At 31.1% G+C, this 15,707-nt stretch overlaps 2 protein-coding genes across 3 annotated transcripts in view; both read right to left on the bottom strand.

Moving 5' to 3' along the window:
- LOC109349383 (apoptosis inhibitor 5-like protein API5) overlaps positions 1–7,724 on the bottom strand; it is a 9,402-nt gene extending 1,678 nt beyond the window's left edge. Inside the window, exons 1-13 of one of the 2 annotated variants that reach the window (XM_019590152.1) lie at positions 7,626–7,708; positions 7,491–7,591; positions 7,177–7,338; positions 6,387–6,486; positions 6,230–6,295; positions 5,158–5,255; positions 4,969–5,043; positions 4,726–4,875; positions 4,473–4,538; positions 4,326–4,391; positions 1,740–1,850; positions 1,044–1,133; positions 850–956 (exon numbers count right to left, since the gene is read on the bottom strand). In XM_019590152.1, coding sequence (XP_019445697.1) covers positions 850–956; positions 1,044–1,133; positions 1,740–1,850; positions 4,326–4,391; positions 4,473–4,538; positions 4,726–4,875; positions 4,969–5,043; positions 5,158–5,255; positions 6,230–6,295; positions 6,387–6,486; positions 7,177–7,338; positions 7,491–7,577 — 1,178 coding nt within the window. In that variant the 5' untranslated portion in view covers positions 7,578–7,591; positions 7,626–7,708. Of the gene's footprint in view, positions 1–849; positions 957–1,043; positions 1,134–1,739; positions 1,851–4,325; positions 4,392–4,472; positions 4,539–4,725; positions 4,876–4,968; positions 5,044–5,157; positions 5,256–6,229; positions 6,296–6,386; positions 6,487–7,176; positions 7,339–7,490 lie in introns of both variants that reach the window. The other variant, XM_019590151.1, reaches the window with a different exon arrangement.
- LOC109349384 (GDSL esterase/lipase At5g45960-like) lies at positions 9,848–13,345 on the bottom strand. The gene is made up of 5 exons (XM_019590154.1): positions 13,034–13,345; positions 12,802–12,932; positions 12,355–12,588; positions 10,429–10,702; positions 9,848–10,192 (listed from the first exon to the last, which is right to left on the bottom strand). The coding sequence occupies exons 1-5, from the start codon at positions 13,290–13,292 to the stop codon at positions 9,999–10,001; spliced, it is 1,092 nt and encodes a 363-aa protein (XP_019445699.1). The 5' UTR covers positions 13,293–13,345; the 3' UTR covers positions 9,848–9,998.

The raw sequence follows: 15,707 nt of genomic DNA, 5'->3' as shown, positions 1-15,707 counted from the left end.
TACACCGAAGAATATCATCGGAGTAACTACATATCTAAAAACACTCAATAGAAATTGAATAGTGGCATTCATTGCAACTCGTGTCACTATACCACTCAAAATAATCACAGGCACAAATCTTAAAAGTTACATCAACTCCACAAATTTTAAGTAGACAAGTCAATGTAGCCTGGATTTGAATCCTAACTAGTAACTACGCAGCCTAATCACCCCAATATTTCATAACCTAGGCAAAACGGATACTTATTGACCTCAAACAGTTATTTTAGGCTACCAACGAACCCCAAAGGGGGGAATTTGTGTTAAGCTAATGTTTTCAATAATTAAAAGGTAATTCCTAACCATGTCATCTCTAGGACAAGCATGTTTGAACCTTACATATAGAAGTATGAGATTTACTTTGTAGTTTACATTTAAGAATCCTTAACCTGATGATGCATGGAGTACAAAGTGATCTAAGAAGGTGAATCCAAAAGGAATCCCTACTATGCTTTTACCCCTTAACAACATCATTGGTTCACACAGCTTAGCTTCATAAACTACCAATGTTTCCCCCTATATACTTAAAGGTCACACTCATTGATGGATTTCATGCTTGTTGGTGGTCCTTCATTGGTAGTTCTACTTCATCTTTAAGTACCATTGTAAGTCTACGCATAGACTTTTGCCATGCCTTCCTTCGAAGGCAAATAACCTCCTAAATATTTTGTAACCCAAAATTAATAAAGTAAATAAATGAAAGAAATATCCACTTGCATATGTGACTACAAACTAAATTATTCTAAAAATACAAACCGAAGAATAAGTGAATGTTTTATCGTATAGAATTTATCAAAAGAAAGATGATACCTCTCAGTGAAGTCATTATAATGCTCAGAAAAGTCTTCTCCAAGCCTATCAGATGGTTGGCCAGTAACAATCTTGTAACCGCATAAACTATTGGTGGCATTAGGAACCTATATAACAACCATATATGCACTATATAAGTGACTCACAAAACATTATATTTATTTTCAATGCTCAAATAAAGTTAAAAGAATCACCTTATGAGCTAGATGATGAAATGTGTACAACAAGCACTCAACATAAGTAAAGTTCATCTCTTCTCCAGTCTTCTTCCAAGTCATGTATTTCTGTAAAAAGCAACGCAAAACGCTTGATTAGAAAAAGAGAATATAAACAATATTAAATCATGGAATAAATAAGTGGTCTACTCATCCTTCAGAGATTGTGTATACATTGATTTAATACTCTAAAGATTATTCACAACAATCCTTATAAATTTGATTAAACTGATGAGGAACACAAACATCAAAATTCGAGCATACATCAATTTTGTACAAAAAGAAGTTGAGTATTGAATCAAACAAGAAAATTGATGTGATCAATGAATGCAAATAAATTATGGACTAAGTTAACGTAAATCCAATCTTTTGGTGACAACATTAATTCATTCATTAATATAGCATTTAGATATAAAGTTGTCAATGTATAACTTTAAATATACAAGATAGATGACACAGAAGTCATAATAACAGTCACTTCATTAAACGAAATGAAGGTATGACTAAACCTGGGCTCCCCATATCAAAATCCCACTTTAGCAAGTTAGCGAAGTGTGTGGACCTCTCAAATATAAGCAACAACTAGAAAAAGCAAACATATAGCCATGGCAAAAACCATTGTCCCACATACACATTGATAAATGCCAATTATTCCTTTTTTCAACAAAGGTTTACCTTAAGCAACTGAACAATGGAAGGAAGCATTTGGCGTGAATCTTGTGGTGTTGTGTAAGGGGAAAATTCTGCAAGGCTTCTGAGCAAATCTACTTTCCGTTCTCCAGGAAGCTACAGAAAATAAAACCACTATAAGAATGAAGTTCTCAACAACCATTCCTCAAATAGAAAATAATAAATAACTAGAACTCCACCAATGTTGTCTTTGAAAAAGAATTCCACCAAGATGTTTCCAGCAATTATAAACACAGGATCTAGAAATTACCCAGTAAAAAAATCATATATACAAGTTCTTACTTATATTCTATCAGAAAAAAAGAAAAAGCTAACCACTTCAGACTGAAGTTAGAACAACATAATATCGGAGTAAGCTGGAAAAGGAGTGGATTGTTTGAACTGTGCCAACTAAATATAAAGGAATCAAAAGAGTTGTCTAAATTAATCTCTGGCAATTCAATAACCACTAGCCATAGAGTTGCTTTAAATGACAGTATATAGAACTAGAGATGACAAAATTATCCATAATCCACAATCCATCAAAATTAAATTCATCCAAATCTATCCATTAGACCTAATGGATTTAAATGGATATAATCCAATGGATAGCATTGATAATGGATGGATTCAAATCCATCCATTATATCTAATGGATATCCATGGATATATCCATTTGGATGGATACCCAATCCAACCAAAAAACCAAAATTCAAAAATGATTTTCTTTGCTTTGGAATTTCATTCAATATTTAAGAAAACTTCAAGCAAATTCATTCATGATTCTCACTCTCACTTTTAATATTTTATTAAATTGATATCAATTATATGACATGTATATGTAGTTAATATTAAAATTTTATTCTTAAGTACATAACATATATAAGTATGAGAAAAAATGTATGCACTGAGAATGTATGAGTTTTATACACTATCAGTGGATGATGTAGTGATTATGTATAAATCTTTACACTCATAGTGCATAGATATTACACTAAGTATTTGTTAATAACTTTACACGTAGAACCTTAAACATCACATATTTGTAGGATATTGGGAAACGAATTTCTACACAAGTTCAAAAAATCCCTTTTTTAAAAAGTTTTATTTTTAAAAGTATTTTATAAATGATTTTGGAAGTGTTTCCTAAAAGGTGATTTTAAAAAATATTTAGTTGATATAATAATTTTTAAACCAATGATTTTCTTCAATAGTATTTTTAGCTCCAATAATAAAAATCAAATGGACTGGATATTCATCCATCCAAATCCATGAAAATGGAGTCATGGATGAATTGGATGGATTGGAATCCATTCGATATGGATGAATTGAATAACTTAAAATATAGTTTAAATGAATTTATATGGATTAATGGATGATTTTCTATCCATCCATTTGCCACCCTTACATAAAACACCAAATTGTAACAAAGTTAAAGTATAAAATGTTAAATCATGGAGAACCAGGACTAAAAACTTCAAGACCTCTGGCCTACGGCATGAGGCTCCCACCTGCTTGAGGAGGGAAAATCATCCAATGCATTATATAGAAGTGGGATACTTCAAATTAAGGACTGGCAGGTAAACATCTCTAGAGGGTAAAGTAAACCTTTAAAATAAGGGTGACTTCGATGCTATGGTGAAGAAAGTCACAATTAGTGGTGCAGATTACCAAGTGTTATGTTAAATTGTTGACATGCATGGTGCAAAATTTCAATTTTCCAAAATCAAAGGAATGGATAGTTTTGTTGGAGATCAAATGAATTTTTGAGAAACGAGAATGTTAAAAACTAAGTAAAAGTATATTTCACAAAATTAATGGTGCAGGATACATGTGTCATGTCAATATTGCACTGTGGCATTTCATGTAGGCAGGTATGTAAGCAGTTTCCATAAAATGAGAATGTTAAAGAGTATATAAAACTATATTTCACAATAAGACAATTTTAGCAAAGGATTAGATAGAATCTCACAAAATAACTATTTCACTCTATTTTTTGGGGGTAAGTGGGGTAACATGATTGGTTTTCTCAATATGTTCTATGATAGTATCTTGCATCATATTCCAATTACTTCAGCTCATTAAGTTAAATAACTCTTATAAACTATATTCAATTGACAATTTAAACACTTTGACTAACTTAAGAAAATGAACAAAAAGAGAGAAAAATATGATATAGATCAACTAATACCAAAGAAATTTCCCAAACACTTTGACTATCAAACAATGTAACGCAAGGCTGTCCTTAGAAATAAAATGTGTATAAATTGTACCAGGTGAGGGGATACTCTTGGTAGTACCAAAGAAAACTAATCTGACCCACTAGAAGGCTATGAATTGTACCAGGTGATATTTTTTTTACAAATACCAATTTCCAGAAACCAGATTATAGAATTGGTTGTGATACACTTGATATGAATCGCAAAATACATAGAATTCAAAAATCATGTCTGTCCATAAAATAAAGTACAAATGCGAGATGGAGAAACTGAAAGTAGAAACAAGTTAGAACAAACAAAAATGCCAATTGGTTGAAAAAATTGATACAGGAAACAAATGCTTATTCTTAAAAAAATTGGTCTAAAATACTACCTGATCAAAAACAGGTACTATGTACTTGTTTATGTAGTTGAGAAACTTGATGCTAGATGCACCCCTCTGCATGAAAAAAATGAGTTGGTTAAATAAAAAAAATTAAGAACAAAATAGGAAAATATAAACAGTATAAACAGTCCTTACCAGAACAAATGGAAGTGCCATGTGAAGGCATGATATCAACCTGTCAATATGATCTGCATCCGAAACCTACAAATTACGAGTAAACACAACATAACATGAGACATATTATTAACTTAGATCTCCCATTAGTCCATTTCTGAAGTCTAAAATCAAGATAATTTATCTAATATTAATACAAAACATTATTTTCATAAATAAACTAACTGTATTTGTGTGATTAAATGAAAAGGACAGAAAGAAAAGAAGCAATCACATTAAACTGTGCATCTAAATCAGCTTGCCCTTCGATTATTTCAATCAGCTCTTTCATCCGCTCGGATGGCGCCTTTTCTCCAAATAGGCTCAAACTCTTCAGGAAGTCCATAAACAATCGAAATTCTATACCAGTCACATCTTCTAAACTCTGCAATGAAAACAACCACAACATATATCAACCTCCGATTATGTTACAAAAAATAAACACTGATATCAAAAATAAAAAAGCAGTTATGAATACCTTTTTTATCAGATCAGTTATGTGTCTTTCCATTTCCTCTTGGGGCTTCAACAGTTCACCTTTAATGGGGAAAACCTAAAATGAAAATATTTAGTTTTTTGAGATATATAAATCAATCAGTATTTAGCTTCTATTCCGAAGAGGCAACAAAATAAAAGGGCTCGTTATAATCAAACGTTGTCTGCTCACCTTATCCCTAACAAAGTTTATAACCTTTTCACGGATAACGTCATCTGTACTTGGCTCTTCAACACTCCCAATGTGCTTAAACAAAGCCGTCAAAGAAGCTGCATTGACAACAATACTTTAATGATATAAGTGACAACTCATAAGAGACAACCAAAATGCATTGACAACAATACAATAAAAGACAACCAAAATGCAACACTATAGATGTCAAGAATCGATGAAGCACATTGTGTGGCTATTGCAAAAAATATTAAAATTAAGCATTCCATTATGTATTATACCATTGCCAACAGCCAAGAAGTTTTGGTGCAACTATAAAATTAAAAGCAATGGACCGGACTCTGCATGATCAATTTGGCAATGTAACAGGCATACAAAAATTATTGGACTTTCACAATTAATCTCATCCTTGCTATATTTAAGTACAATGTTTCAAGTTTTATTACCAACTAAATCCTCCTTACCATTCGTCACATCAACATGCTGCATGTGATCATCTTAGTTGGATGCATAAAAAATACTTCTTAATGTATCAAACATTGCAAACTAGTCAGACCAACATAACATCATGATGACTTCAGCCCAAGAAAGATATCAAAAGAAGTTATCAAATTCAAGTATAGGCAGTTTACTGTCATCTAACAATACAGGCTCTTATATCAGAGCAATTTATTTACCATACTCATTGCCTGAAGAAAGTATATCAAATGGAGGTTAGTCCAATTCCTAGAGGAAGAGGGAGACAAAAGAAAAACCATGGGCAAAACAATTAGGAAAGATTTACATATCAATGTTTTGTCAATGAACATGATATATTATAGAGCATTATGAGCATTATTACATTGTATCCATGTAGCTGACCCCACCTAGTGGGATTAAGGCTTGGTTGTTGTTGATGTTGCCTTACATCATGCAACACAATACTCATAGCACTAGTGAATAACGATAACTGGAGTAAGTTATTTTTATTTTGCATTGACAGATTGAAGGTCCTTGACAAACTTGAGCAATTTGACTACCACAATATTCACTCACACAGATATTCTATTTAGATTTAAGAATAACAAAATACCTTTCACATCTTGCCTCAGCAGAGACATAAGAGCCTTATGCACAGCATCACGCTCCACGAATTCCTCTAAAAGATCGAGCAATAAATAATCAAACCATCACAATCATAATTGTAGTGAAGGTTCTCAAGGACCCAAACTTCAAATACCACAACTTACCGGACCCAAGTATTTGCACGAGAATATCAACCATCTTCCCAATATTTTCAGGTGTATCCTTGCAGAAAAGAGGCAGCCCTCTAATTGCTTGCACCCGAACCTTTACAATGGTAGAAAAACAAACAAACCTCAGCACACACAGCATTACCCAATAATCCAAAGAAAAACAGGAGAACCGAGATATGACAATGCAAAAGAAAAACAATTTTACCTCTTCCACTAATTTTTAGTTGATCTTATATTCTTATTATATAAATGGCATCCTTTCCCTTCAAAACTATAAGGTAGATGCGATAAGCAACAAGGCATTATGTTATGAATTAACAAAAAGTCCAAAAAGTAAAATAAAAGAAACTTCTGGTGTGAATTACAGCTTACAACATGATTTTGTTCCTTAGCCACACACACACACAAATAGATTGATATAGGTAGCGCTTGGCACAAGGACAAAACAAAATGGAAAGGATCTGTTCTTTTCGGTTCTACCCTTGTGAGTGAGCCAAGGTGTCCAATGTCCAACAGTTTGGTATATTCAATTGCAAAGTCTCACATTGGATATGATGAGATGAGTGGAAAAGACTCATGGAACATAGCCTTAAGGTTTTAGTCCAAGATGTAGTATAAGTGAGTCTTTAACTTTCTCATGGCCTGGCCTGAGAGACACCAACTTTTTAACTAAGAGACATATCATGTTAAATTAATAAATTAGAAAATATAATCGAATCCTAAAGCGTCTAGCCAACACTATCAAGCTAATATACAATTAGAAAGTACAGCATATAAAACTAACCCCAAGTTCTTCAGCCTCAACTAGATCAAGATGGGCATCGAGTGCGGGACCGGAGAGGTTCGGGAAGAACTTGAAGAACCTAGGAATGAGCTGTGCAGCTAGCTGCTTGGCCTTAACACTTGTCTTGGCTGCATCTATGATTCCCTGATAATCCTTCACATTCTGCCAAACAAAAACAATCAAACACACACAGTTACATAATAACAATCCAAAATCCCCAATTCCAAACTCCATCATTACAATCTAAAACCCTAACAATTAAATCTTTGATATATCTTTGAAAAGAATTGCAGTTGAAGTGGAAGATTATGAACCTGGGACTTGTCGCTTGCACTGTTGAGTTGCTCGCCGTATTCGTAGAGCTTCTCGATGTATACAGACTCTTCAGAAGGGTCTGTCATTGAAAGAGAGAGAGAGAGAGAGAGAGAGAGAGAGAGAGAGAGAGAGAGGCTCTGCGATTTTGATTGAGAAATTGAACAACGAAATTAGATAATGAAGGAACAAAGAGAGGTTCTTTTTTAGAAGAGTGAGAAGAAGAAGTGAAGAGAGAAAGAGGAACTGACCTGAAGAAGAAGAAGAAAGAAAGGGTTTGATTGAAGAAGGTGTTAAGAGGAAGAGAGAGTGTTGAGTTGGGATTGAGTGAGGTAAGGTCAAGTTGGTTTTCGATGTGGATGACTTCAATTTCAATCAAAAACAAACCGTGTAAAAGATCTAACGAGACCTATTTAATGGACAACAAGTCGTTGCAAAACTAACGATCCACGGGCTAGGGTAACTTGAGTTTGATCCGATATTTTTTGTTGGGGCGTTTTTTTTAACTCCAACTTGATCTAATCATAACTGTCAATAATCATAATATTGCAGCTGGTTCATTTTATATACCGTAATATATTAAGAGAAAAATATATATACATTAATAGAGGAAGATATTTTTAACTGTCATTATCATTTATTATTTATATTTAGTTATTATTAATTTTAAATAAAAGTAATATAAATGTATTATAAATAATACACTGATTGTATATAAATTTTTACAATGTAAGTACATAGATATTACAATAATATATTAACTTAAATATTGTATATTGTTATATCTTTTTTGTTTAGTATACATATCCAGGCAATCTAGTTGGAGTTAATGTATCACAATATTAGGGCGAATTGTCTTAATTAGGGATGGCAAAAAAATTCGTACCCGTACGGGTTCGGGTTACAAATGGGTATCCGTGCGTATTATAAATGAGTTTTTAAAAATACCCATAGTACATACGGACGGGTACGGGTATTATAGTACCCGTACCCGTTATTTATATGATTAATATATTATATTTAATTAAAATAAAAAAATATATTATTCTAACATTTATTACACTATGTATATTTTTTCCATTTACTTTGTTTACATATTTTATTGAGTTTGGTAGTGAAACATCCTACAAATATTCAATCAAAATGTATAAAAATAATTAAGTTTCATCTTATTTAAAACACAATAGAATAGAAGTAAAAATTTTAAAAATTATTTATAATAGAGGAAACATGTGGTTACCTATTGTACCTACAGGTACCCAGAAATACCCTCGAATACCCGCACACGGATATCCATACGGATGCGGGCCGATATGAGTATTACTCTTCTATTTTGAAACGAGTAGCGGATAGCTACTACCCATGTCCGCCCGTGCTCGTTGCTTAATAGAATTTTTCTATATGTGAATATCAAAGTTAGGTAAAACTAATGTTATATATAATCATATTATTATGGAAAAAAATCATGTCCATAAATTATATTATTTAATAATTTAAAAATCATGTCAATAAATTAGTGGATTTATACGCTTTAGAACATAACTCAAACCTTACTTGACAATACACTAATTTCAGAACCAACATCTAAGATCATGGTCTCAAACATTGATAAAATTGTATTTAGTAAATAATACTTGTATTCTAGACAAAAACTCATAATGATTCCTCTTTTCAACGAAATATGATTTTGACCACCTAGATAGATAGACAAGGGAAATAGGGAACCGCGCTTCTTCATAAGAAAATGTCCTATAAAATGGGAGATTGATGTCTAGAAATACTATGAGACACATTAATGAGAAATGAGTTATTACTCGCTAGTATTTCGTAAACACATAAGATGGAACAAAACAGAACACTTTCAAGCTTACTTTCTACATAGCAGTATTTTGTTTCTTCTGCAACAAAGTGATATATATATATATATATATATATATATATTCTGCACTCTAACATAAATGAGAAATATTTTGTTGCAGCCACAAATTTTGTCATTTTATTCTTTTACCGTTAAAATCCTTAAATTCTAGACATGTAATATGACATTTATAAGCCACAATAACTTCCAAAAAAATTAATACAGAAACCAAAACTTCCAAATCTCTTTTACTTTCCTTTTACACATTATACAATTTTTATAATGCGCTCATAAATCATCAAATGGTATTGCATAAAATTTGATTTATAAAATAATATTATGACAAAATCAAAGAATACATAATAAAAATATGCTTTTAGATTCAATTTCTAATTTGAAAAAATCAATAAAATTAATCTATCAAGTATTGAAAAAATTAAAATATAAAACATAAGAAATGGAAAATATACAACTCCACATGGTAAAAGGCTGCTTATACTATTAAACAAGAATACTGGTGGTATATATGCTAATCAACTCACACTCATAAAAATGGTTTATCACCTAATTTATTTTCATTTCATTACATATGAGTTAAAATTAACAATAATGGAATACTAAATATATTAGATAAAATCAATAATTAAGAATCCTAGCCATTGACAAGAGCATCAATTGTAGGACGTGCTGCCAATAGTATGTTGTGGTATGCCCTCTCCGAAGGGTGTATTGAATCCCAGAATACATACTTGGATGGATCAGGGCACACATATGAAATCTTGTTACACATAAATCCTGCTTCCAAGAATCCACTTCCACAACACCCAATATCAACCTCATCAAACCCTGCCACATATAAAAGTGATTAATTAAAGTTAGCTTAATCAAGATACAACTTATTGGTTTTGTTTTTACATTTAAAAATAAAAATATCATCATATTGCATCTAAATGTTAAAAATATTACATTATATGTTATATATATATCCAATACGGGACATCATCCTGACTCATTGAAGTTATACTTAAAATTAAAAAGTTCTTAAACTAAAAAGAGAATAAATTTGGTGCATAATTAATTACCAAGATTTTGATGCCCTTCAATCATATTTGCCAAGGGTCCATATATGTCGATGTAAGAGATCTTAGCTTTAGCATAACTAGAGAAATTCTGTTGCATGAAGAACAATTCATGTTGAAGCATAAGATTGTAATCTCTTGCAACTTTGGAAAACTTGTCCACACAACCACGTTCAAGAATGGAATTGTTGGATATAGCAGTAATAGTGATCGGCAAACATCCCATCGGGGGTAGTCCAGCCACCGCGATTTTGCGAGCACCTTCTGCCCATAAATTCTAAATGATGCCATAGTTATAGTTTATCAAGCCATGAATATATCATATATGCTCTACAAATTTTCTTACCAAATTGGTGTGCATGAAAGAGTGTATAGTACAAAGTTAACTTTAAAAGTTTCATGACAGTTAAATTCTCATCTAAAGTGATCTAAACAAAAAGGAAATGTGGGAAATGGATCTACTCTAGTAATGAAGAATTATTAGAAAGACAAATTATGTATTTTATTTGTATATTTTAAAATAAACATGTTATCACAATGTATTTAATGGGTATAAGTATTATATCATACTGTTTTTTCACGTAGTTCCCTCTCCAATAATGAAGAGGATCTTATGGTGGATGGGAACCAATGGGTGAGTGATGGAGAGAGATGAGGGTCTGGTGGCTATAGACATGGACGTAGTGACAAAGATAAGATAACAAAAGCCAATGATAAAATTGGCATTTATTACTCCTTCTAATCTATATAGTTGATTTTTTAAGTAATAAATCAATGATCTCAATCTTGTAACATGAAAAAGTAGCATACTCTAAACTTCAACAAGAATTTATACCCTTGTTCCTTTGTCCTGTTCATCCAACTTTGTTGGATTTGGGCGCTTCTTAACTTTAGGGAGCTACCATAACAGCTATACCTACTCATAACTAACATATCTGTCTATAATTTTTTTTGGTAGAAGTATTGATTACAATCACAGAAGGTCAAACAAGAGCATATTACAAAGCAAAGTAATGTTTGCACTTTCTTTGTTTGTTGTATCTGACATTCAACATTGATTGCACTTTGTTTGTTTGTTGTATATGATATTCAACATTAACCAAGGAGAGGAGATCACTCATTAATATCATATTCATGTCACAAACCACTCCATTTACTAATAACGAAGAAAGTAAAACTAACAATTAAATATATATTAATTTTATATTTTGAGAGTAACGAGAATGAAATAATACATTTGATTAGTATAGATTATAATAGTATAACACTAAGTACAAATATTGACATATGACAAACACAAATTTAAGGTCTAGATTTTTTATTATTTTTAAATTAAATAAATGAAAATTTTGTAAATTTTTCTTTGAGTTTAATATTGGAGAAAATCTAATTTCGAGTGGTACCACATATTAATAGGGAAGATAACGAAGAAAGTAGAACTAACAATTAAATATATATTAATTTTATATTTTAAGAATAACGAGAATGGAATAATACATTTGATTAATATAGATTATAATAGTATAATACTAATTACAAATATTGACATATGACAAACACAAATTTAAGGTTTAGATTTTTTATTATTTTTGAATTAAATAAATAAAAATTTTGTAAATTTTTCTTTCTCTGACATTCAAATACGGAAAGTTTAATATTGGAGAAAATCTAATTTCGAGTGGTACCACATATTAATAGGGAAGATGTGCTCCCCATAATAATCATCATGCTAAAAGCCTAAAAATAATATTTACACAATTTTATGGACTATCTTTTTAATAATTTTTAATCTTTTTTATACAAATTGTACCTGTTGAAAGATTGGATTAATTATGTAAATCATGTAACAGAAATACATACAATATATATGATTTTTTGAATGTGTGTATATAAATTAAAAATAGCATGAGGTGTGATGCAGAAACAAACCTGTATCAACTCTTTGACATGTTGAAGCAAGAACTGCTGGTAGGTGAAGAGGGTGTAGCTCTTTCTTCGTATTGGCACAGAAAAATAGTTAACAACGAAGTCATTTGTACCTGCACTGATGAAAATTAGAGCATTTCTCATATGATTTTCAGTTCTTTCCCTACCTAGCAAACCCTCCAACTTCTTTTTGCATTCTTTGAAATATTCCAACTGCTTTGATATAGGAATTACATTCTGCAATTAATTTATCAAAATATTATTTCTACAACATGGACATCAAGAATAGACACCTTTTTCACGTCTAGAAAAGAAAAAATAACAAAAAGGGATACTGAAGATAATTAATTTCTTAACGGGTAGCCAAGTGTGAAGATGATCATAATGGGCATTATTTGATGATAATTATAGGCACAAATAAGAAAGAAAAAATCATAGAGATAGTTTTACAGAGAAAGTTGGTGTGAGTGGGTCAAAGCCAGAACCAGCAGAAGCAAAACTGACTCCTGTGATGAGTTCTTTATCGCTGAGTTTTGGATCCAAATATGGTGGCAACAATTCTTTCAGGCCTACATATGAAGCTGCACATGCAATGTCCAATAGAAACAAACATCAACCCATAAACATATGTTACATATATAATAATTTAGTTACCATGAAAAACGAGAAAAAAATATAATACCAAGAAAATCTGTGCCAAGCTTCCCATTGGTGAACCTTCCTGTGGGAACGTGGTTGGGCATATCTATACCATAGGGTGGAAAGTTGCTGGTGAAAAATGTGTTTATGTAGTTGTTGTTTCCTGGGTCTACTGTAGAGTCTCCAAACACATATAATGCTGAGACATTTTTTACTAAAGCTTCAGTTGTGACCACAAAGCATAGCACCAAAAGCATATGAAGGTTTACAAGAGAGAGCAATGGATATATAAACGTTCCCATGATAGCAAGTTGGATGTGCTATCGGAATAATAAAGTATACGACATGCTAGACTTTATATATGGAGAAATTCTTTGAGTGTGGAACGTGTAGAAGTTGATGATGGTAAGAATTAGTTTAAACAATTTATTATATATATTAAAGTGTTTGATAAAATAATATTGACTTAAATAATTATTAATACGACAAACATAAGCTATCAATTCCAGTATTATCAAACACATTATTTGAAGTTAAAGTTTAGTAAGTTCTAAGTCTCTTACTAATAATTACCTTGAAAGAAAAATAACTAAATAACTTCAACAAAAAAAATTGAAATATCTTACTAATTGTAAAATTTATAATACAACTCATCACTGACAAATTGCACTATCATCCCCATAACACCAAAACAATAATGCTTAAAATTGTTATTGAACAACGTTTTTTTGCACTTTCTATGTGAGCGCAGTAGTATACAATATTATATTCAACAACGTTTTTTATAGCGCCGTAGAAAGTAGACATTTAACAGCGCTCACTGAAGCAAACGTTGTTGAATGTCTACTTTCTAAATAAGACAATATTTCTCTCAGACATTCTATCAAACACATGACAAATATGTCCAACTCCGTCATATTTACAATAGATTTGTTAAATCACCAACGACTTCAACTACATTTAACCTTAACATATTCCACTATTGTAAAATAATATAGGAGTAATGAGATCTTACACAAATTGTTCATCCAGTCTCCTCAAATATTCACTATAGCAAAAAACCTAGAACAACATAGCTGCATAACTTCACAACAAATAAAGATCACACCATTAGTAAATAGAGAAATAAATAAGCTAAAATAAGATAACGATTTACCTTATGCTTGAAGTGAAAAACAAAAAATTGATAACTTCGTCATAGCTGCATAACTTCACAACAAATAAAGATCACACCATTAGTAAATAGAGAAATAAATAAGCTAAAATAAGATAACGATTTACCTTATGCTTGAAGTGAAAAACAAAAAATTGATAACTTCGTCATAGCTGCATAACTTCACAACAAATAAAAATCACATTATTAGTGAAGATAGAAATAAATAAGCTAAAATAAGATAACGATTTACCCTTATGCTTGAACAGAAAAACGAAAATTTACCTTTGAAAAGTTTATATTATGTTGCTATTTTTTGAAAGACATGGGCAGTTCGACCGGTTTGACCATTAATCGAACTTGAAAACAGTTATAGTTTGTAGTCTTAACCGAATGAGGGGTACGTTGAACCGCTTTGAACCGGAGAAACTTCGGTTCGACCATGTTAAACTCGGATGAACCGTAATAACCAGATAAATGAATTAGACGGTTCATTTAAAATTTTAAAAAATAGAACACAATAACATTTTATTTTACTTCGATAAAAAAAGATGGAAAAACATTGTTTCAATATAATTATTAATTATATGAAATTTTGTATTTATATATTTATAAATAAAAATGATAAAATATATATAAAATCAGTCAAACCGAGCAGATAGTTTAACCGTTTAAATATATTGTTGGTGGACAAATGTTATTTTGATACGTGATAAGATTTACAGACTAATTTTATAAAAGAGATTATTATATCTCGAATAATAACAATTAAATTAAAGCTCCATCAACTATCAATTTAATATATTAATAATGGATTGGTTTAGTTATGTAAGATTTCGCTAGATCCAAAAACACCAAAATGTCAAAAATTTAATTCTTGAGAACAATATTTATTGAGAGAAGTAGTCACACCCATGATATGAATTAGTTCATTAATGATAAAATGATTATACTATTCATGAGACAAAAAAATATCAATTTAATATCAGACATCAAATAATTATTCACCATTGTAATAACCATCTTCCCGCATTTATTATATTTCAAACGCATAAGAAATCAGAAACTGCATGTTTAAGGGGAAAAGTGAGGTGCAGTAATTTAAGTCCTGGTTGTACTGTTACATATCAGTGGCACTTTATCATTAACCACGGTCACCTACCTTCTTCGTCATTTATAGACTCCTCACTCTCAAAACCTGTTTTATTCTCATGCCCAAACCAGCACCACTCTTTCTCTTCTTTCTTTCTAACATCACCCTTTCCCAACATCAGCTTCTAAAATCATTAAACCAGTAACATTTTCTTCGTCTCTCACACATCTTCCAAAGCCAAAAGATTTGAAACACTCTTAAGACTTAAACATACGAGGAGAACCCAATCTAAAAAACTAGTCTATCAGATGTGAGAACCTTATGAATTAAATATCACATTGAATTTGATATTCTACTCAACGTGTTACTCCTAATAACCAGTTTTATTAGTTATTGGGACACTTTAAATTTCATTATAATCCATCATCGTAAATGCACTAATTTTCACTTTCTTAAGAAAATCATAATAAT

This window comes from Lupinus angustifolius, chromosome LG06, assembly GCF_001865875.1.
Source record: "Lupinus angustifolius cultivar Tanjil chromosome LG06, LupAngTanjil_v1.0, whole genome shotgun sequence".
NCBI classification, from domain to species: domain Eukaryota; kingdom Viridiplantae; phylum Streptophyta; class Magnoliopsida; order Fabales; family Fabaceae; genus Lupinus; species Lupinus angustifolius.
The sequence above is the reverse complement of the archived record's forward strand: the minus strand, read 5'-3'. Positions and strand labels throughout refer to the sequence as shown.

What these genes read in the sequence shown, in the direction of transcription:
- LOC109349384 (XM_019590154.1), bottom strand. Translation starts at nt 13,292, where the DNA reads ATGGGAACGTTTATATATCCATTGCTCTCTCTTGTAAACCTTCATATG. An exon ending in GCTTGGCACAGATTTTCTTG is followed by an intron (nt 12,933 to 13,033) that starts GTATTATATTTT and finishes TTGCATGTGCAG; the next exon opens with CTTCATATGTAGGCCTGAAA. An exon ending in CACTCACACCAACTTTCTCT is followed by an intron (nt 12,589 to 12,801) that starts GTAAAACTATCT and finishes AATTAATTGCAG; the next exon opens with AATGTAATTCCTATATCAAA.